At 36.0% G+C, this 23,832-nt stretch overlaps 1 protein-coding gene across 1 annotated transcript; it reads right to left on the bottom strand.

Moving 5' to 3' along the window:
* Positions 1-17,296: 17,296 nt before the first annotated feature.
* RGS1 (regulator of G protein signaling 1) lies at positions 17,297-23,565 on the bottom strand. Its single transcript, XM_044672878.1, has 5 exons — positions 23,426-23,565; positions 22,995-23,075; positions 22,363-22,424; positions 20,500-20,663; positions 17,297-18,493 (listed from the first exon to the last, which is right to left on the bottom strand). Exons 1-5 carry the CDS (start codon positions 23,563-23,565, stop codon positions 18,308-18,310), a joined length of 633 nt encoding a protein of 210 aa, XP_044528813.1. The 3' UTR covers positions 17,297-18,307.
* Positions 23,566-23,832: the final 267 nt, after the last annotated feature.

Here is a 23,832-nt window from a genome sequence, read left to right as displayed (position 1 = left end):
GAAGACCATGGAGAAGTCTGAAACTCCCATGTCAGGAGATGTCCTCCAATCTAGCTGTCATTCTGGCAAGAGGCTCTGTCCTTATCTATCCATAGCTAAACCCATCATGGAACATATTGGACCCAGCAGCTATCTCTCAGCAATGAGTCATACTAAAATTGACATTGGTGACTATGGCATTCTTTTTTCTTTTTTTAAAATCCTTACCTTCTGTCTTAATATCAATTCTAAGATAGAAGAGAGACAAGGACTAGACAATCATAGTTAAATGACTTCCCCAGTATCATATAGCTAGGAAATATCTGAAGTCACACTTGAATACAAGACCTCTTGACTCCAGATCTGGAACTCTATCCACTTATGGCATTATCTTTCAACCTTTACCGGGACTTTCAGATTTACTTTATTGATTCTGGGTCTTATTACTTCCAGCAGTCTAACATTCAAATTCTAGTTTCTTAGCAATAGGAGGGAGGGCGTTGACAGGGTGAGGCAAGGGTAGCTCTATCCATTTCAAAAAATGTGAGTTTCTTGATAGCATTTAGTAAAGTAGGAATTCTAAAGTAGCAGAAAGGACCTGAGAGATTTTAAGTGTTTTGCCCAAGCTCAAATAGCTAATAAATAGCAGAAGTATCACTTGAATTCATGTCTTTCAATTCTGAACCTAGCATACTTTTTATCATACCACAGAGTTGTCCATTAATAACCAAATGACTAAGCCAATGAATTAGAAGGACATTAGAATTTTTCACATTGTAAATAGTGAGAAGGGACAGTTGAAAGTCCTGATGGAAACAGAACAAAGCAGATACAAGAACTCAAAAAAAGGGCATTTGATTTTAAGAGCAAATATCCTGACATACTTAATATCACACAGTATCAGTGCTTTACTGCATGGAATAGAATAATTGATGTTATTAATTCTTTATTTTTTATGATTATTTCTTTATGATTTAAAAAATCTGTGATTCTATAAATATTATGTGGCCATCATCTTCATTTGGATTTCTGTTTAAAAATTTTTCCATGACCCTTTCTTCTATTTCCTTAACTATCTTCCCTTTTTGTTTGTTTTGTTTTATTTTTGACATTTTCTATTCTACGTCACAATCTGAAATAAGTTTTTAATATATCATTCTCATTCTGTGCTTTCTTCATAATTTTGAAAGAGTTCTATCTTGAAGAACACCACAAATTCATAGAGATAACCTTTGTTTATGTTTGCAGATATGTTTTCCTGTTGTTTTTTCCCCCCAGAATGTTTTCATATATATTTTTGGTGTACCTTACACACATATGTATATTTATTCCAAAGAGATTGTTGTTACATGTATTTTTAAAACAATTTGTATTTATGTATGTGTAATTTATATAGCATGTATAATTAAATATTTCATTATATTTGATACGTATTCCAAAGGAGTAGTTTTTAAATACTTCTATTTATAGATATATAATTTATATGTTACATAGAATGAAAGTATATATATATATATAAATACATATATTCTAATGAGGTTATTACAAGTATTTTTAGAGATGAATTCAAATTTGATACTTCTTGAAAAAGCAATTATTTAAAAGCTGCAATTGGATACTAACATGTTCTAATTCTAAACCACAGTATTTAAGGATGCTTCAGGCCTTAGAGATCCTGAGTCAAGCTGGAAGAGCAACCAATCTAGCTCAAATCTCTCATTTTGCAGATAAATTAACTAAGGGCTAAGAGGTGAAATCCCTTACAAAAGATAAAAGTAGCTGCAGCACTGGTAGAATATGAACTCAGGGGTCCAATGACTTCTCCAAGGAACAGTGCAATTTCTCCACTAATCTGGTTCCAGAACATTGCTAGAAGCTTCCTTTAAGATATTACAACAATAATTCAGAATTGGTCTCCAAGAATACTGGCTTTCCTTCCTTCCTATCCCTCCAACTTCTCTGGAGAACTTTTTTGATTGTAAAGGGAACATGAAACTACCACTGTGGTAGGGTTGACAGCAGTGGCTGATGGCTTCACTCCTGTCAAGTGTTTGAGATTTTTTTCTTGAGTTTTCTTTGGGTTTCATTATAATTTATGTGGCCTGGTCTAAGTCATAGAAGTTCATTTAAAAGTAAATTGATAGAGGATATGCATTTTTCCAGTCTCAAAAGTGCTTACTTGGAGGTGCTAACCACATGGGGCATATTCCCTACATTACACAGAAGTGATTAGAATTCAGTGGCTACCATAAGAGGAACTTTTCTGATTTCCTGTGAGATCAGACACAAATTATTCCTGTGTCCTCTCTTTGGTGCAATAAACTATTTCTATTTTCTTTATTCCATGTCTTGGTTGTCCAGTGTTTGCAAGGGAACTGAATAAATACTCCTCAGGATAGCTAGAAATAAAGGGTTTTCAGATGTTTCTAGAGCTTCGGTACTCTATAATGGTAAGCAATCTATGTGTAGTTTATTATTTATTAAGAAGTCTCTAAGATTGAATCTGGTCAGTGGCTTCTGATCTATAGACTCCATATTAAAAACACTTCACATTTTTAGGATGTAGTTAGAATTTATTCTGATATTCGATGACTTCTAAAATTGTGGCAGGGGTCTAGAATAGGCTGAGGACAGTTGATTAGGACAATATGTAGTGCTATTTGGTGACAGGTGGCAAGGGTAAATCTCTGGATTAGGGTTAGATGGAGAGCCTTTAAATGCTCTAATATTTTAGCTTATTTTCATTTTCCAGAACAAAGGGATAAAAATAGCTCTTGTCTGTTTTGTGAAGCTGCAGTGATGAATGAACTTCACGAAGCATATGACTCATTGGGTCACTTGGTTTCTTGTTCTTCTTTGCTCTGTAGATGTCTGGAACACGTGCAAGCCCATCCCATTAGCCTCCTCAAAGTCTGCCTACTGAGAAGTAGAATATAGTTTTGAAAAACAAAAGGAAGGAAAAAAGGGAACAATGATTGTACTATCTTCTTTTAATGACAGTAAAACTAAAGTGTTGCTTGGGGCATGTCATAGTCTCTCACACATGCATACATTCTGTCATGTGCATTATTTTGGATTTCTCTAACCTTCTCTTTCTGCCCCTCTGATTTTACAGTGAGAGCATGGGGTCCCTCTCATGGCTTCTATTTAAGAACTATGCCCAAGCCAGACACCTAGCTATCTTCTTTTAGACTTCTTCATGATGCCCCCGAGTCAGTATGTTTCCTCTCATTCTCCTTCAACTTCTCTTTGTGTGCTGTCTTCCTCAATTCAGTTATAAGTTCATTGAGGGCAGGACCTACATATTTTTTCATATTTGTATCATCAGTGTTTAGCCCAATGCTTGACATATATGGTAGGTGTCTAATAAATGTTTTCTGACAGCAAAACACACAAAGGAAATGGTAGGCAATAAAGAATCGTGCAGTTTCATTGTTTTCGGTCCTGCCTGATTCTTTGTGACTCCCATTTGGGATTTTCTTTGAAAAGATACTAGAGTAGTTGGCTATTTCCTTCTCCAGCTCATTTCATAGATGAGGGACTGAGGCAAACAGAGTCACACAACTAATAAATTTTTGCAGCCAGATTTGAACTCAGAAAGATGAGTTTTCCTGATTCCAGGCCCAGCACTCTTTTCTCCTATGCTACCTAGCAGCCCTAATAAAGAATCATAGAATGATTATAATCAGTTGTGGTATTTGAGTCTCATTAGAACAATTTCACAGAACTTCTAATTACTTCTATTTGCTAAGTGATCACCTTAATTCAAATATTAATAATATGGAAATAAGTCTTGATCAATGACACATGTAAAATCCAGTGGAATTGCTCATTGGCTACAGGAGGGGTGTGGAAGGAGGGGAGGGAAAGAACATGAATCATGTAACCATGGAAAAATATTACACATTAATTAATTAAATGAATATGTTCAAATCAGGAAAAAATAATTATTTCTATTTCATCCCCACTGCCAAGTGGACCCTTTCTTCCCTCTGATCTTTTCCTCTGCCAATAACTCATTCTCTCAACCAGTCTGCCTCTGTTTCCTCTACATCTGCTTGATGGTAACCTAGTGCTCATTTGTTCAGGGGTGGCAGTTATTTGAATCTCAAAAAGTCCAATGCCAAAGAAAAGAAAAGACAAATAAAAGTCATTCCCAGATGCTGATGTACCTAAGAGGACATGAGTTGACTTACAGCCCTTTTGGGGCCAAACCATCTCTCCCCAGTCCTTCAGAGCTCATGGAGTCATCCTTCTACTTCAGAGAGATAATGAATGAGACCTGAGGTCAGGAATTACTTCTTTAGTTCATCCGTGATGTTCCAGTCCAACAACTAATTAAAAGTGTCATCATGGTTGATAAGAAGCAGTCAGATGCTAACTGGTCTTGTTCTGAAGTAATAGGGCAATCCTCTCTTCCAAAGGGGTACTATACATAAAATATTCCCTTTCCCCACATCCACTTCATGAAATTCCTTTTTTCCAAGTGTCCTTTCAAGTGCTACTTTCTGCAGGAGGTCTTTCCTGGTTACCCCAGATATGATTAGCTTTCCATCCATTTTTCTGCTTGGGATATGTTTTGTCTATACCTATGTGGATACCCTTTATTTTCCCTATTTAAATATAAGTTTCTTAAGTACAGACACAGTACAGAGGATACACATTCATGCAAGGTACTTACAGACAAAATCAAGAGGTTCAAACCTTAAAAATAGCAGCGATAACTAGAAAGAGAAGAGGCAGAAGGGATGTAGAATAAAGAACCTGCTCTACCATGGTCTTCATTCCTAACTACTAGTAGTGGGTGGCTTCCCCTCAGTCATGGTGGGTGCTAGCCTTTTGGGCCCAGTCAGACCTCGAGCTTCCTCTGGTAATTAGACTAGTTAGTCACTGTGCCCGTCATGTTTCCTAACTTAAAGTGTTATATTCATGACAGCTTAGGAAGTGGAGTTGAGTAGATGAATACTCTCGTGGGACGGAAGGCATAGGGGAAGAGAGCTTTGGGGGATGTATGATGAAATATCTGCTGTTTATTTTAGATTCTTGTTATTTACTTTGCATTCTAAAATAAGTAAATGTCCTTTTGCCTTATTATGTCACATGTTTAATTCTGATTCAACAAAGAGGGAGAAATTTAGAGGAAAATGGGAGCTTGAGAGTGGTAGTTTTGAGTACGTGGTGAATCCAGATAAGGTTTTATGAACCTAAATGTTCTGGTTGTCTGTTACATAGGATAATTATTGATGGTGACTTTATATTTATATTTTAGCATATAAATATTTAAACATTGTTCATACTACACATGGGTTGTGAAGAAGAAAACTTATCAGGAAAATGATAACATAATTTAACGTACTTGTCACTATGTTAGTTTTATATTTCCTCTGGAAGGCAGTATTTCATTTAAATACAATCGGCAATCCATATTACATTTCAGTGATATATAAATATATGATTTTGTTGATTTTAATATACCTTCTACAGATCACAAGCCCTCCAACTCATCTCATCCTCTTTTATCCTTGTCTGTGTATTCTTATAAATCATGCATAAGAAATTCATTCAATATATTGCAGGCTTTTTCTGTCTCTTTTAATATTTTGTCAGCATATTGTAGAATTCAGGTTTTTTTGTCTTATATCTTCCCCTTTCAAGGCCATGACTGGCCCATATCCTTTTCTTATACTATATTTGGATGCTATCTCTTATTCTTTTTATGTGTAAGTCATAATTGGAGAGAGGCAGATTACTCACACCCACATTTGCTTTCCTTGTGTCTCTTTAGGTTTCTTCTCTTTGTGAAAATCAAATTTATGTGTCATGATGCACAGCCACATGTAGGAGTGTCATTGAGACACTATTGGTGCTGATGAAGTGGTTTTTGTTTCTGTATCAGAGAGAAGATTTAAGTCACTGAAAACACTATAATTTCTGTAATAGAATCCATTATGTTTTCTTTTTCTGTTCAATTATAGGCCCAGTTTATTGTCAATTTGTGGTATCTTACTTGATTGGACTGCAAAACATTGTAAATCCAAAGTCTTTCCATAAAGACCTGTGTTCAAAATTGACTTAGCAAATCAATACACTGTGCCCTAAATTATTTAGAAAAAGCTACAGGGCAAACTCTTTGACATTGGACATTCAGGTGATGACTATATATTTAAAAGTCTTATCTTTATTCACAGAGTGAGTAGGCCTCATACCTCATCCATTCATCTAAGCAATTTATAGAAATGTAGAATATCACATAATCAATGTATTTTCACTGATTATTGTCCATTGTGAAATCTGAAATGATTAGGTCATATCTCATGGTCCAATTTGCTGGCACATAATTGTGCTAAAGTATAATGGAAAGTTGAGCCAATTATCTGGTTCTAATCCCTTTTCCTTAATTATTTGAATATTTTAGGCAAAAATATGGGATTTAAGTTCAGATATATTAATGTATAGGCAGAAAAATATAAGGTGTCATTTTTCCCTCAATGTATACAGTTAGGTTTTTTCTTTACTGCACTCTTAACTTCCATCCTATTCCCCCATCCCCCCATCCCCAAACATTCATGTTGGAGAACTATTTAAATGATTTCCATTTTTTTTTCTTGCAGGATGTGGAGAAGTTGACATTTTTCCTTTGGTGACATGAAATGGTTCCCATTCGATATGGTTCTCAGACTCTTTGAAGTTGTACATTCTCAGCTGTACACCCAGTAGACACCCCGTCACTGTTTACGCGTTTTTGATTAAAGAGAAAAGGAGGAGGAAATGAGCAATAAAAATAGAGTGTAATTGACGCAGCAACATAGCTTCTAAATTAAAAAGTGCTTGCAAAAATGCTTACTCGTGCTATTTAAATATGTCAAATCCTTGCTCCTTAGCTTGCCTCCCTTTTTCGGTCATCCAGTTTATTGCCTATAACTTCCCCCCTAGGCATGATTCCAAATAGGTGATGAACCCATGCATATTTATAAATAAGTTCTCTTTAGGAGAGATTTGAATTCCTTCTCTTCAATTTATACCCAGCAACTGCCATTTATAATGGATGTTATAAAATGAGTTTAGATAGATGTAACAACAAATTTTGAGAATATCTTTTCTGACATAAAACATCTAAACCAAGAATTCTAAATCTTTTTTGGGCCATAGGACTCTATCTTTAGAAGTCTAGTAAAATCTAGGAACAGAATAAATAGTTCTAACTGCATAAAATAAAATGTATAGTATTATAAAGGATAATAACATTTATAAGGAAATATATTAATATTTAATCAATTTTTTTATTTTTAGTGATCAAAATATTTTTAAAAATCTAACTTTAGAGAGCTTCTTAAGTCTAAGGTTCTGGGAATCCAAGTTGTGAATCTTGATCAAAATAATTAATTTGAAAAGTTTCATTGTGACCATGAACTACAATGGAAGTTGTATTTCTTCTGGATATGAACTTGGTAAAACCAATGCTATGTAGAACTGAGCTAAGTGCTTGGATATTCTTTTATAGCTCAAGATGGTGTCTGAGAGAGAAAGCCTCAGAAACAGGAGAAAAGGTTTGTACATTTGGTCTTGCTTTATCCTTGAAATGAAAATCTGTTGGTTAACAACCATTTGATGTTAAATGGTTAAATGGAACTAGAGTGATAGTAACGGATCACCTATCTGATGATAGAGGAACTAATATCATAGAGATACCTTTTAAACCCTCAAGAAAACTTAGAAGCTTCAGGGAGAAGTAGTAGGGCTTTTTCCTGAGAAAGTGGAGTCCTAGTATATATGTTACATATATATTTCAAAACATAATCCTAGGAAGGGGTCATTAGGATTCACTAGACAGGCCAAAGGGTCTATAAAACAAAACAAAACAAAATGTTAAGAATTCCTGGTCGACTTGATGGAGTCTGACTCAGTCAGAAAGACCTTAGAAACACACTATATGACTATGCAAAAGTTATTCATGTTATCAGTACTCCATGCAAATCTTTATGACTATAAATTGCAGATGTGGCCAATATTCATCAGTAGAGTATTTCCATACCAGGAAGTTACAGGAGTGCTTTTGCTGGGCTTTCACAAAACTAGAAAGATCCTGAAGAAAGTTCTACCTAATGTTGATATCTTATCTAGGGAACTAATATCCCCATTCAGTAACCCACAATATTTCAGATATTCTCATTTAGTTAACCTAACTGCTTCTTTCACAATGGCAAGTGTCTATGTTGGGAGTGATGTGGTAGAGAGGAAGGTTGTGAAATTTCCTTCAGGGTATAAATAGCCTGGGTTATCTAGCCCTGTCCCAGTGTCCAGTGTCTTTACATTTCATCCAACCTCTCTCTCTCTCTCTCTCTCTTTTTTAAACCCTTAACTTCTGTGTATTGGCTCCTAGGTAGAAGAGTGGTAAGGGTGGGTAATGGGGGTCAAGTGACTTGCCCAGGGTCACACAGCTGGGAAGTGTCTGAGGCCGGATTTGAACCTAGGACCTCCTGTCTCTAGGCCTGACTCTCAATCCACTGAGCTACCCAGCTGCCCCCAACTTCTCTTTTTATATCATCTATCTACTTACCATCAATTGGTGGAGTTGACTGGTGTTGAACTAAACTTGTGGATAATTCAGAGGAAAGGAGTATTGAGAGTACTAAATCACTCAGGAAACTTGCACTCCATCAAGCTGACCTTTGAATGAATAGTCCTTTAATGTTACTTATGCATAATGAGTGTTTGTGTTATTGAATGGGAGGGGTGGGAGTCCCAGATGTTAAGGATCACTAATTAAGATAATTTTATTAGGTTTCATAAATACCACTGTTTACACAGATCAAAGGATTGGATTGATAAACATCACAGGAAACAAATAAATAGCCTCCCTCATTCCTCTGCTCCAGCACCAGGTGGGTCAGGCAGTTTTCTTATGAAATCCATGTGGTAGATTGACTTTGCTAATTTACTGATATTGAGATTATCTTAATATTTTTCTATACTCAGACATTTTCTATTTGAAGTTATAACTAAGTCATGTAGAGCTGAAACTGGGACTACTGACTCATCAACTCTTATCAGCCTGCATATCCATTGAACTTAGATTTATTTATTTATTTGTTCATTCATTCATTCATTCATTCATTCATTCATTCATTCATTTATTTGTTTGTTTATTGGGTATTTAGCACAGTGCCAAGCACATAGTAAGCACTCCATGGACTTCAATGGAAGAGTCAACTTTCTCCCCCCACCCCTCTTCTTTTGCCTTAAACTCAACTATACAAAACATATCTTATCATCTCCCCCCAAATCCCACCCTCCAAAAAATTATCCTTTTTCCTCACTCAATATGTGAAGGTATTTCGTTCTAGGCATGCAGATTTTCAAGCTGAGAATCACTTTTAACTCTTGCTTCTTCTTCAATGTCTATATCCAATCTTGCTAAATCTTATTAATTCTACCTCAACCTCTTTTGTATTCATCCATTTCTTCACAGGCACGTGAATGCAAACTTAGTTCAGGTCCTCATCACCTCTGTGAGAATTAAAATTAATATATAACATCTCCAAATATTATATTGAACAAGATTTACTAATAATAACTTGAAGAAAAAGAAAATAAAAAAGCTAGAGTAAAGAGGCAGCTAACCCAGCTGCCCACAAGGGAAAAGAGAGAGTGAGGCGGAGTTACAGCCAACTATATAAAAAATGTGAGCAGGCAACATTGTGGCAGAGAAATTAAAAGGAATTCGGGGAAATATTAAAGGAATGCTGGGGAATGTAGTTCAAAGATACAAAATTTCCACTTATACACCTCTCACTAAGACTACTTCATGTCCCCTAACTGGGCATCGTGTCTCCAGTCTTTTATTCATTAATCTCCCAAGGTGGTTGTGAGAATCAAATGACATAATAATTGCAAAGTACATGGCATATAGGTGCTTAATATGTGTGTTCCCTTCTCCATATAGCTAGCTGCCAATTTTTTTTTAAAAACACAGGACTGATTATATCATACCTTTTGCAATAGAATCTTCAGTGACTCCCCATTACCTCTATGTTAATATATATTAGGTGTGTAGGAAGAGCTAGCTTTTCTGGTGTGAAGCTCACTAAGTCCTTTTCAGGGCTGCCTATCCACCTTTGGTATCTCCAAACCCCAATAAAGCCATCTTGATGGGCAGACTAAACCAGGTTGAGAGTAACTGACAGGCAGAAACCCGTCAGTGACTTAAGTGGATGTCTTCCCCAAATTTCGTCTGATAGAAAGGATAGATGAGAACAATTTGTTCCAATGGCCATAGAGGCTTCTGAAGCTGGTGCTATAGAGTTCCTAGAGCTTGGTCAGACATTGGAAAACACCAAGGTCATCCACTGCCTCTTGGACCACCACCAGCCTGTCCTGACTTTTGTCTTCTTGCCACTAAAGTTCAATGACTGGAAGAGTGAGGCCAATGATTTTGTGCAATTCTGCCTCTCTAAAATTCAATGTATGCACAAGTCAAGACGTCACTCCATGAGTGGTGCTAGATGCCTTCCTACATCCCTTCTACCTCAAGATCTATGATTGTATGAGTCTACAAACAGAACCCAATCTCATTCCAATATTCCCTCACTCGTAAACTCTCTTTCATCCCTGATATGTAACAATGATCTTAATAGGTCTTGATTAATGACACATGTAAAACCCAGTGGAATTGTATGTTGGCTATGGGAGGGGGTGGCGGGGGGGAGGGAAAGAACACGAATCATGTAACCATGGAAAATTTTTCATAATTAATCAATAAAATAAAAATAAATTAAAAAACAAAAAACAAAAACAATGATCTTTCCCCCTTTAGTCCTTGTATTGTACTTTGCTTACACCTCTCTAGTGCAATTACCACGAATTGTTTATATTTGTGCAAATCTTACATTCTCCTACCAAACTGCAAATTCTTTCAGGACAAAACCTCAAACTTACCTGAACTTTGAACTTTCCTTCCCCTCATGCCTAATACATTATTCTCTGCACATCTTGAATGTCTAATAAATGCTTATTAAAATATACATAACTGGAAATCCTATCACACAAGACCACACGCCTTCCCCAGAGGTTCATTCTTCAGTTAATATTTTTGGCCTCAAACCTATAGTTGAACAGGTTCTTTCAGGCATCCTATTAGAGGAAGAAGAGAATAGGTTAAATGTCTGACTTGCACTTATTTTGGCTTACTGTTTTACTAATCCTGGCTTTGCCCTAAGTTTTTGACTATTTACCCTTGTTGTAGTGAGTTGGGAATTCTTGGTGGAGACAACCTATAGTTTTGGTTTCAGGCATGGATGTTGCTGTAACTAATCACAGCAGACTGAAATGTCTAATAAAGCCACCCTAAAAGCACAAAAATAATAGGAAGATGATTCATTTCTCTAATTCTTTGTAAGACTTGGCTCTCCAAGTAGCTGAGCTGACACGTGTCCAAAAGGAGAAGGTGTGTTCAGCTTTTGTTTTTATTGCATTTTCAATAGTTAGATCACTTCTTAACAGACCATCTCGCCAAGATAAACAGCAGCCGTGCTGGCTTCGTGGCCGAAATGTCTGCTGATCAGCTGCCTTCCTCGCACCTAATAAGTCTCGAGTGCTCTGGAGTTTTTAACATGACAGTTGTACTAAATATAGGGACACGGGGACTGCCTGCTGAGTTTCCATAATCCCTTTTACAGCAGCTTAAAACTTGTAGGAAAATTTTGAGTTTGGAAATGCGCGATGTTTGCAAAGTGTTTGCAAAGAAGAGTAATTGGGAGAAATGTGGACTCCAAGGAAAATAATTTGAAAATAAAGTTTTCTTCCAGGAAAAATCCTAACATGGGCCTCATCGTGTCCTGGAGATGACCCTGGATTCTCAAAGTCTCTGCCAGTACACTGTAGACTTTGTCCCATTCTACCAAAATGGAAGGCTTTTAATTATAGCTTGGGCTTTTTGTCACCTAAGGACAAGCCTAGCTCAGTTGGAAATATTTAACAGCCAGTTGGCTCCCCTTTTGCCTTCAGTAACTCTCAAAGCTCACCTGAGAGAAGTTGTGATAGTCTTGGCAGATGGCATGTGTGTGAGAGAGAGGGACTACCTTAACAAACATGTCAGATACTTGAGGTATTGAAGCACTATGACTTTTTTAGGTTGCTTAATTCTACACATTCCACTCCTAAACTTAGGTGGTGATTATGTGAGTGGAGAGGAAGAAAAAATATAGGAAATACATTGTAGAAGTAGAATCAACAAGATGTAGCAATGAACCTTTTCCTTCTTGTCTCTTTTTTCTTCTTCCTTCAAGCTGAGTACCTTTCATGAAGTTGGGGGGATTCTCCCTGAATGATTTAGTTAAAGTGGCCAAGCTGTATTGGTAGAGAGAATGTTTTTATCTGGGAATCCCCTATATCAATGAAATCACAAGTCTGGTCAATAATCCCTCCATTCTTTGCTTCTACTTGAATGAGCACTCAATAAAAACTGGTTAATTTGAATAAGATTCAACTGAATGAAGAGAAGAGGAAAGAGAAAAAATACTGTATATTGAATAGAGTGCTAAACTTGGAGTCATAAAATCTTAGATTTTCATTTGACCTGGTTTCATGGGGAAAGGAGGGCTATTTCTTTTTTTTCATTTTTATTTTTATTTTGAATATTTTCCCATATTTACATGTTTCAGTTTTTTCCCTCTCCCCCAAATCTCCTTAGCCAATGCACAATTCCACTGGATTTTACATGTATCATTGATTAAGACCCAATTCTATATTATTGATAGTTGGGCTAGAGTTATCGTTTAGTGTCTTCATCCCCAATAATATTCCCATCAGCCCATGTGTTCAAGCAGTTGTTTTTCCTCTGTGTTTCTCTTCCCACAGTTCTTCCTCTGAATGTGGCTAGTTTTCTTTCTCATAAGTCCCAAGGAGGGCTATTTCTATCTCCAATGACCAAACTTTCGACCAATCATGTTGTTTCCTGTGTCTCTCACCTTAGTAACCAATCATTTTATAAGACGTCATCTACTCTACTTTGCTTTTTATTATGTACTCCCCAAACCTGTATAAAGGGAATTGTCTTTCTGTTTGGAGTCTTTGGCATAAATGGAGGTGAGTCACTGACCAATTTATGGACAAGAAGTATGCTCCTGCACATAAATGTCATCTTGTTTGATTTGCCTCAGTTTATCCTTTTGTTAAAATTCTACTGAATCAGTCTTCTTTTAATACAAGTTCTTTAGATATTTTTGCCAGATAAAGATAGAACAAGGTAGGCTGAAGATATTAAAGGGAATGTTAGGCTTGGGGATTTCCCACTGGTATGTAAATATGAAAAAGGATGCCTTTCATATAGTACTTTTTCATTTGCAAAAAGTAGGAATTGGGCTTGGTAGTTACCAGAATCCATAATCCCTTCTACATCAACCATTCCAGCAGTCTTCATCTATAAATCCAGAAATTCCGACATTTGCACTCATATAATTTGAATATACATTATAATCCTTGTAGTGCCATAGAAATGTGAGTTATCAGAAGAATCTCTGTATTTATGGGATAAATACATTCTAACAAAAGACAACCGAAAAGTCAATCTGTTTACAGCCCATTTAGGAATGAAAGTTATTATCAACTTGTGTTCACTTTATCCAAGTTCTAACTGTTTCCTTAGCCCATATGACATAAGGAAAGTTAATTCTCTTTTTTTCCCCCTCACTTGGGTCTGTAATGCCCCATCTAAAATTTTATGATTGATTTTTTTGTTCCAATCTGAACCACCATAATCTGTCGTCAAAGTATTACTTCTTCTTGGATTCCTATTAAAAGTGTCAAGTGTTGATTCTCTAGATGTCAAAACTTCTTTGCCATCTATCTTTAATATCTTTTCCTTCCTTGGCTTCTAACATGCAAAGAGTTACCAAATCTTGCCAATTTTATTTCTATTATGTCTCTCATATCTCTTCTCTCTTCTACTATAGCTACTACCCTAGTTCAGGGGTTAATTCCTTATTCAGACAATAGCAAACAGATCTTGCATTGCCAGAATTTCTATGTAATTCAGATTCTACTAGGAGACTGGACTTCCAAGATTTATATTACTTTGTCACTCTTCAAGAACAAAACTACCTTTTATAACAAAGATGAATTAAGCTTGGAAAACCTCTTTCGAATTAATTCTAACAGTGACAAGAAACCTCTTGCATAATTAAAATAACCTAGTATAATTCATATATTTCTATTTACTTTTATTATAAAACTAGAGTTGCATTCCCAAATTTAAAAAAAAAGAGAGAGAGCATAAATCATTGAGGAGAGTGTTTTGCAAATCTTAAAGCATTTTATAAATTCTAGTTAGCTAGAAGAGTTTTATGGGGTGGCAAGAATTGGTAAGATATGTATATTTGTGGGGCAGCTGGGTAGCTGAGTGGACTGAGAGTCAGGCCTAGAGATGGGAGCTCCTAGGTTCAAATCCGGCCTCAGACACTTCCCAGCTGTGTGACCCTGGGCAAGTCACTTGACCCCCATTGCCCACCCTTACCACTCTTCTACCTAGGAGCCAATACACAGAAGTTAAGGGTTTAAAAAAAAATTAAAAAAAAAGAAAGATGTATATTTGTATCAGGATGTTCAAGACATTTCAAACTCAATATGTCCATAATAAAGCTCATTTTACTCCTTAATTCACCTACATTTCTTTGCAATTTGCCTACTGTTAAATGTATCAATCATTCTCACAGTCATTAGGGCATGCATTAACATCCTAAAAATTTACTCATTATAAATATCCATTCAGTAGTCAAATCTGGTTTCTACCATTTCTCTACTCATAAAACCACCACCTTAGTGAAAGCCCTCAACACCTTTCCCCTGGAATATTGCAATAACCTTCTAACCAGTCTCTTTTTCCTTCTCTAAATTGTTACATATGAACCTTTCTATTTGGCTTTTAAAATTAATCTACCTTTCTATTTTTTTACATATTACTCCCTCCGCACACATTTAGGTTTGATCAGACTGTCCTTCTTATTGTTCCTCATATGTGACACCCTTTCTCCCATGTCTGTGCTTTGTTCTAGGTATCCCTTCTGACCTAGAATGCATTTTCTCCTCATCTCCAGTTTTTGAAAATCTTTAGTTTCCTTCAAATTTCAGCTGATGCCCAAGCTTCTATATTGTCTTTTCTGATATTCCCAGTTTCTAGAGAAGGGGATCTTAACTTTCTGTGTGTGTCATGGATCCCTCAGCTGTCTTTTGAATTCTTAGGACTTTTTCTTAGCATAATGCTTTAAAATATTTAAAATATGTTAGACTAAAAAGGAAACTCATTTTTATTGAAATGCAGTTTTCAAAACATTAAAAAAAGTAAGTTCATAAACCCTAGGTCAAGAACTTATATTCTAGGGTTCCATCTGTCCATCAACAAGCAGTAAGTGCCTATAATATTTCAGGCATTGTGCTAGCTACTGAGGACACAAAGAAAAAGCAAAGACTTAAGAACCACACAATCTGAGTGCGGAAACAACATGAAAATAACTAACTACAAATCAACTATGTATGTGTATATATGACATACATATGTGTGTGTATGTGTGTAATGCATTAGAGATAATCAACAAAAGCAAGGGACTAGCATTAAAAAGGATTGGGTAAGGCTTCTTGTACAAGGAGGGACTATAGCTGAGACTTGAAAGAAGCCAAGATAGTTGGGTGGTAGAGATGAGGAGGGCAATAATTATTCTAGGCATGGCAGATAGCAAGTGAAAATGGCAGAGCTGGGAGGAGATGGAGTTTCTACTGTGAAGAATAGCAAAGAGACCAGTGTCACTGGATCACAGATTATGTGGTTGGGGTACCCGCCATAATGTATAAGAGAATTTAAAAATTAGGAAGGAAAAAAGGTTAAAAGCCAAACAGAGGATTTTATATTTGACCTGGTGGTAAATGGGAAATCCCTGGAGTTGATTGAATGTAAAGGGAATAAAATAATAAATTTTTGTTCTTTAGGAAGATCACTTTAGCAGCTGATTTGAGGATGGGGTTGAAGAAGAGAGCCCTACTGATGGATGGATGGTGACAGCAATAGTCCAGAAGTGAGGCGATGGAGACCTGTATCAATGTGGTAGTAGTGTCAGAGGAGAGAGGGGGACATATGGGAGAGATATTCTGAAGACCCTGTTAAAATTATAGAATCTTGGCATTAAAAAGGGACCTCAAATATTTAATACAATCTTGATGTGAATCCTCTTTCAAGGGTTCAACAAGACCCGTTTGATTATTTCCAGTTAGAGGTGTAACTACGAATTCTAGTCCTTGGGATTAGAGTGGTGGGGGAAGAGGGAGCTTCATGAGAGAGTCATAAGCCATTTTGTAATTTTCAAGAGGATGGTCAAAACATGAGGTAGTAGAAAGAGGAGACCTGAATTCCAAATTCTATTCTACCATTAGCCATATCATTTCCGGTATTAGATAATCCCTGTAAGCCTGATTTTGCTCATCTGTAAAATGTACTGCTTTTACTAAATATCTTCAAGCTTTCTTCTAAATTTTGACTCCCAATATTCTCATAGGACCAAATTAGATGATCCCAGGGTGAGCCTCCAGGGTATCTCATTATATAACTACCAAAATTACTGCTAGTAGGCATTGAGATGCCAAAGAGAGAACTATGTGGGATAGACACGGGACTTCGGAAGCTTGTTTATCTTTCTGCTGTCCAGAAAAAGATTTCCAGTTTAAAACAACTTAAGAGCCTTCCATTTTTTGTTGCCAAGTGACATTTATCCCTGGGGTTTGAGTGGAATTAATGATCATTTATCTTCAATTACTTAAGACAGTAGTGTGATTAGATGACTTTTTGATATCATGTTACAGCTCTATTAGTTTATGATTTATTCTTTTTCTTCACTCGTCTCCATTTCTGAAAGCATGACCAAGTTTTGTTTTGTTTATTTTTATCATCTGGCCTATTCCTAGCACAGATGGAAAACTTAAGAATTGAAGACAAGGGATTTAATGAAAGTATAATATCTTTGTCTGTCCTTAATTGAAATTTATTTGTGCTTTAGATGTATCTCATACAGCCTCATAGTAATCCTTTGAATTTGTGCTAAAGCTATTATTATCCCTCTTTCCTATAGAATAAAACTGAGATTCAGAAACTTTTCCACTTTCATGTTACTAGATGTTGAACTTGAGTCTCCTATGGTATACTGCTTCAAAGGGAAGCACCAAAGGAAGGACCTCATTGTACTTAGGTTCTTTTTAAACACTCTAAGGAAAAGGCAGTGTTTAGGATGAGAGAGAACAGTTCCTGTCTTCATTGATGATAGAATTATCTTCACGGGTAACATCATGAACACATCAAAGTATTAAAGTATCAGGGCATTCCTCCTCTAATATTTTTCACCTGTGTGAACTCAGGCTACTCATTTAACCTTTGTGGGCCTCAGTTTTATCATCTGTAAAATAAGGGGGTTAGATTAGGTAGCCTGTGAGGTCCCTTCTTGTTCTTGATCTATGATCTTAATTTGGATTATAGATTTGGAAGCTGAAGCAGACAACCACTGATTTCATTTGGAATTTTTAAAAATACCTGTGAAAAATGGATGCCAAGACTTTTAAAAAATTTGTCTGTGGGAAATGAACAGAAATTACTTTGTGGCATAAACATTTTAATATAAATTCACATCATTATCGACACTGAGATAACTTAAATCATAAATATATGCTTTTTCACTTTCTAAATAGGATGGTTTAATACATAGTTAATTTTACTTTACTCTTAAACATAAAAACCATCAAGAATAGTAGTGATAATATGATATAAATAGTTTTAAAATGTTCACCCAGGCTAATGGCGTTCAGATGCTTTCATACGTAATAACAAAGTGACCTAAACATCAGTCAAAAACATTTTGGTGAATTGTTCATCTTGCCCTATCATGAGTCCAATTGCCTACATTTCCATTGGACCTGGTAGCCTTTTCCTTTGCTGTCAGTTTTATGTCTTTTGTTAATAGTTGCTATGTAAACAGCATGACCCTGCCTTCTCTGTTCTGAGGGATTCTTTTTTTTTTTTTTTTTTTTTTTTTTTAGGACTTAGATGTGAATACATCTTGTGATAAAGCTGCTGTAACTCCTTCCCCTTTCAATCTTTGAGTTTTCATCTTGCTTACTCTTCTTCAGACAGTGACTCTGCAACGTGCCTGTTAATCCTTGCTGAGTCACTTGTACTTCCCCTATTCTACTCAAGTCACCCTAAAAGGCAAAGTTACTGTTGTTCACACAGGGAGACACACTGGAGCATTCCCTTTGGATCTGATGGCATCTTCAATTCCCCAGGTCCTCTAGAATCAAGTCACTTAAGGCTGTTCCCCTGAAGTTCACTCAGCAGTTTTAAATAAACTTCTGATTTAAGGAACCGGGGATAGGAGTCCCTCTCCATAAGCGTATATATAACTTTCTGGGCTTCGTCAAAACTTGTGGGAGTCGGAACTTGAATCTTCTTAGCAGTAGATTCACGAGTATGAAAATCAATATTGATCTGAAAGATGAAAAAACAACATAATGAATTCATGTCTTTTCTCACCAATTCTAATGAGTTTGTTAAGGCATTACGTTAAAATATCTTAGGAAGAATTTAATCTCCTCTACTACATTATGAAACATGGACAGGGTACTGGAAACTCAAAGTAAAAAAAAAAGAAAGAATACTAGTCATTAGGAAGTTTATATTCCAAAGAAAATTTATTTAAAGTGAGTGGGGGTTTCAAATTAGTTAGGATTTTAAGTCCCCAGTCTGAAGACCAGGGTACACAATCTGCCTCAGATGCTTATATTCTGTTGACCTTGAGCTTGGGTTTTAGTTTACTCATTTGTAAAATGAGAGAGATGGATATGTTAACTTTGAAAAACTTGGAAATTACACAAAACTACCAATTAATCATAAAACCCACTCTTTAATCAGGAATAGGGATAAGGTTCAAATATTTAGTCATACTTTAAACACCATACAAAATCAAAGGCTCTAGGAACCTGGGAACCATATCCTTGGGAGAAGACATCATATTAGATACTTTCTCTGCCCTGGGAGAAAAAACAGTACTAGATGATTTCTCTAAAAAAGGAAAGGAAATTAGGAGTCTTTACATCCTCTGGATAATTAGGTATCACAAACAGGTTTGTAAACCTCTTTGCAGCCAGCAACTAGGGTATTAAGAAGCATCAGCTGTAACAAATCAAAGGCAAAGGTCAAACTAAGAAACTGGGATTCAGAGGAAAACCTTCATCCAATAAAGAAGCCTCCAAAACAAAAAGGTGTTTAACATTCAGACCAAAATAGGAGTACTTGGCACTGGGATTTCTCAAAGGTAAGGGTAAACTGAGTCATCCAAAAATCCAGATTGACAGATACAAGATGGCCTCAGGTTTCTCCCAATGCTAGATCAATGATAATTATGATCCTGTGATTCTATGTACTAACTAAATTCAAGTAAGCTCTTGTTGATAGATTTCTTCCCTTTTCCCTCTCCTTCCACTACATATACCAACACTAAGTCAGTGATTATGGGATAAACAAGAGAAATATTGTATAAAAATTTTCTGTCCTCAGTTTGCTTCCAATTTCTGTAGCAAAGCAAGATGCACATAGGTATGAAAAAGTTGAATGAAGTCACAATTGAAGGTTTAAGAATCCAATGTAAGTGGTAAAGCCAATTAACAACTACAGAAGGTCAGAGAAGAGAAATGGTGACCTGGGATGCCCTTGGCACCTTTAACATTGATCCAAGGCATTTTATCTAACAGGATGGAATGACCATAGCAAAATGATTATTCATTGTTGGCATTGAATTTGCCAATAAATCAGAAGACTTTAGAACTAAGGGAAATTTAGAGATCATTAATTTAGAGGTCAGAAAGTTGAGGCCCCAAAGAAGGTACCTAATTTGCTCAAAGGTCCATATATAGTAATTGACAAAAGTCTTGAGTCAAATCTCTAGACCTGCTGCCCTTTATAACACATCTTTGCTGCTTCTTCCATCACGCTGTCTGCAATTTCTCATTGCCCAGGAGGTGGCACTTTAGCAACAATTACCAAAAAAACTTTAATCTACTAGAAAAAAAAAGAAAAATAAAAAAGACCCATTTTTAGAGGCCATTCAATAACCCAGCAGTATACGTCTAGGTGAACATTCCCTACAATAACGAAAATATGGAGTATTTTGCAAAATTTGTCAATTATGTCCATCTTGATAATCAAGGTAGTTTTGAATGTATAATATTAAAAAAGAGAAATATGAAGAATTTGGCCTTTTTATTTATAGGCTCAGAGATCACAGATTTGGAGATGGAAGTGACCTGAGATTCTTCCTGGTCCAAATCTCATTTTTTATAGCAAAAGTCCAAGGAGGTTAAGTGATTTGCTTGAGGTTATCCAAGGATCAATTAGCAAGGCTGGGATCATGCTACCATAGGAAGAGGAGACCTTGATATGTCATTTGAAGGACATTTTTAGTCACCTTGAAGTTCAATTTTTAGTTCTTTACTTACTTGTTTCGTGGCATCTGATTGAACAAATGCCTTGTAAATCTTTTCAGCCTTGCGATGTAAGTGATCAGATTCGGTTCGTTTGTAATCTTCACAGGCCAGCCAAAACTCAATATTCTCTTCACTGAATTCTGACTTCAGAAAGTTACCAAAGACAGCCCGCCCAGCTAGAAATTAAAAAAAGAAAACCATAAATTAATTGAACTCTTAAGTACATGATCAAGATAAAGTTTTTAAGACTAGAACTTATATTCTCTTATAATGAGAACCAGAGAATGTTTGTTGCTAAAATACTACAATGATAGTATTCTAGATTCTTAGAATTGAAAGGGATGTTAGAGATTTTTCAGTCTAATTCTTTCATTTTACAATGAAGAAATGGATGCTCAGAGGCTTTCAGAGTCACACAGGTGTCTAGTGACAAATGGAGAGCAATGCTTCATTGTTGAATAGAAACTTTCTATGTTGTAGAAAGGAAGAATCCTTTTTAGGTATGAGTCAGATTAGATGATAATTCAGGTCCTTTTTAATGTTGCAATTCTGGTTCACAGAATCACGGAATAAGCACTTTTCTATATTGTAGTAACTTTTTTTCCAGAATGTATTTTTCAAAAATAACCAATTTTTTGGCTCACCAATTCTGAGAGCATTTAGGTGAGCTTAATAGTTAGAAAGTATTATGCCAGGGACAGCCAGTGGATGGAGTGTAAAGCCTGGAGTTTGGAGGACCTGGGTTCAGATCTGACCTCAGACACTTGCCCTGGGCAAATCATTTAAGCCCATTTGCCTAGCCCTTGCTCTTCTATCTTATAGCAGTTACTAAAGAAAGTAAGGGTTAAAAAAAAAAAGCATTACATCCCCCCATTCCACCAGCATGGTATACTGGTAAGAGCATAAGACGACCAGATGGAAGATAAGAGTTCTGATCCTACTCCTGCCATTAATTGTTTGTATGATCTTGGGCAAATCATTTCACTGCTCTGGACCTTATTTTCTTCATTTATAAAATAAGGAAGTTTGGCTAGAAGCCCTACATGACATTTCCTAACTCTAGATTTCTATCATTCTAGGCAAGGGAAACTGAGGCAAAGAATTTGCCTATTTACATCCACTGACCCTCATTTTCATTAACTTTGTTTAGTTTTATTAATAGCCCAAGGTTATGAAGTAGATCAGTTCAGCCCTGTACAAGAAGCTGCATCATTCAGCAGGAATAGATGACCAGACAACAAAAGGAGGGCAGACAGTGGTTCTAATATAGAGGGAAATCTATTGCCTGGAAGGATTAGCTGCTTAACAAGACCCTTTGGAAGTATGTGAGACCAGTTATCAACTCCCAAACTAGTTAGAATCCTACAGTGTATCTCTTAACAAACAGCATACTTAACAAAGAAGTTCATGAATCAGTTGAAATTACATTGTATACACGAGAAGAAGAAAAATTGATGGCATTCCAGATTAGAAAAAAAATCCAACAATCTCTTTGCTCTTTTCAAACAATTTCCACGTCTGTCGGCTTCACATTTAGACAAGGACTGGAAACAGAAATACTTGGCAGAAAGGCAATGGAGATGTTGCCACAGTTCTGAGTATGATTCTACTTTGAGGATCTGAACATGGTCTTAATGGCTTGTTCTTACAGAATTCTGTGGAAATTAGCATCTTCCTGCCTAGACACTTTTGACTGAAAACAGTTACAGAATCAAGCAGATAACAACTCATGACGCTTACTATACTAATGCCATCAGTAACTAATGAGAGAGTGGAATACAAGATTTCTTAGAGCAACCTGCACTCAGAATGGCCATTGTTTGCTGTGAAATTTATTTTGGACATGAAAAATGAGTATCCTTCCTCTCTACTTACTTTGGTTGGTGAGAAGTTTCTCCAAAGACTGAGACCATTGTATTACTTCTGTTACAGAAAGTCTGCAGAGAACGAAAAGTTTAACTAAATTAGCAAATTATGTATATTATTAATTGGAAAAATATTTTTAATCTGTTTAATTACACCGAAGATATTATTTCTCCCTCCCTAAAATAAAACCAAAGTAAACTGCAATGATTAGTAGTTCTTGCTTGAATTGTCTAAGGTATCACAGTATTGATTATACTTAGAAGGGAAAAGAAACCTAAACCTCCCCTTAAACAGCTTGTTCATGCCATACATTTTTTTAAAAAGTGATGACATTTCAGATTAAGATCATAGCTGATCATGAATTTTATTTATGAACTAACTAATTTTAAGGACTTTAGAACCCCTAAGAGATAGGATTAACTAAAATATGACAAAAATAAAATGGAAAAAAAATACCCTTTGGTAATCCACCGAAAAGCAGTATAAAATTAAATAAAATCAACTATCTGAAAACACATATTCTTAAGTGGGTTAAAATATAAAATCAATTAATCTGTACCCTTTGAGTATGCAATTTATTTAAAAAATAAAGATTATGTGATGATTGTGCTTAATGCTAATTATTGCAAAAGATTACTTACATATCTTTGGACTTGGAAGATTTGATCCCAGATTCCAAATGTGGTAACATGGATTTCAAATAGGTTTTCAGGTCTGTTCCACTAGAAAAGAGAATAAAACTGATAGTAAATATCTGTAGTTCTCTACACTTAAATATATTAAAAACAACCACCACCATTAACCACTTGATTAAGTCTAGCAAGATATGAACTTGTCTAGTCTATTGCATGTTAAATTGAAATCTATTTTCAGGTGGAGAACACCATCGAAATCTTTGTGGAAGACTGGCACAATTTATATCTTTTTCATTTTATGATAAAAATTGCAGTAGCAGCTCCCCACAAAGGATAGCTAGCTAAAGGACTCAGCAATCCCTTTCTTTAACTCATTCTCCCGCCATTTAAATATCATCCGATTTCAAAACACAAAGCATGGAGCAGATTAAACTTACAAAGCTTTTGGCCTCTTTTTCTGAGTTTTGTCATCTAGTAGCAAATGATCAGATCCTTTCAATTCACCGGTATTAGCAGAGGGAAAGAATATTCCTGGCATTTTGTTCAGTCTTGGAGTAGAGATGGCTGCTGCTCTCATAGTCACCACTCTTGAAATGTCTGTTCCTCAACGGTTGCATAGCTTTATATAGTAAATGCAAACTGGCTCTCGCTGTACAGACGAATCTGTTTATCAAGTGATGTTACCACAGACACTGGAAGTTCCCCTTTTCTGGGCTCACTGTGACGTGTATCTTGAAAGAAAACATACAGTGATGTCTTGTGGTTGAAACCTAATCAAATGAGAACAGGTTGTTTGGTTAGAGAATGAACACACATACATATATGCACACATTACACACACACA

Source organism: Gracilinanus agilis, chromosome 4 (assembly GCF_016433145.1).
Source record: "Gracilinanus agilis isolate LMUSP501 chromosome 4, AgileGrace, whole genome shotgun sequence".
NCBI classification, from domain to species: domain Eukaryota; kingdom Metazoa; phylum Chordata; class Mammalia; order Didelphimorphia; family Didelphidae; genus Gracilinanus; species Gracilinanus agilis.
This window is presented reverse-complemented; position numbering and strand designations above follow the sequence as displayed.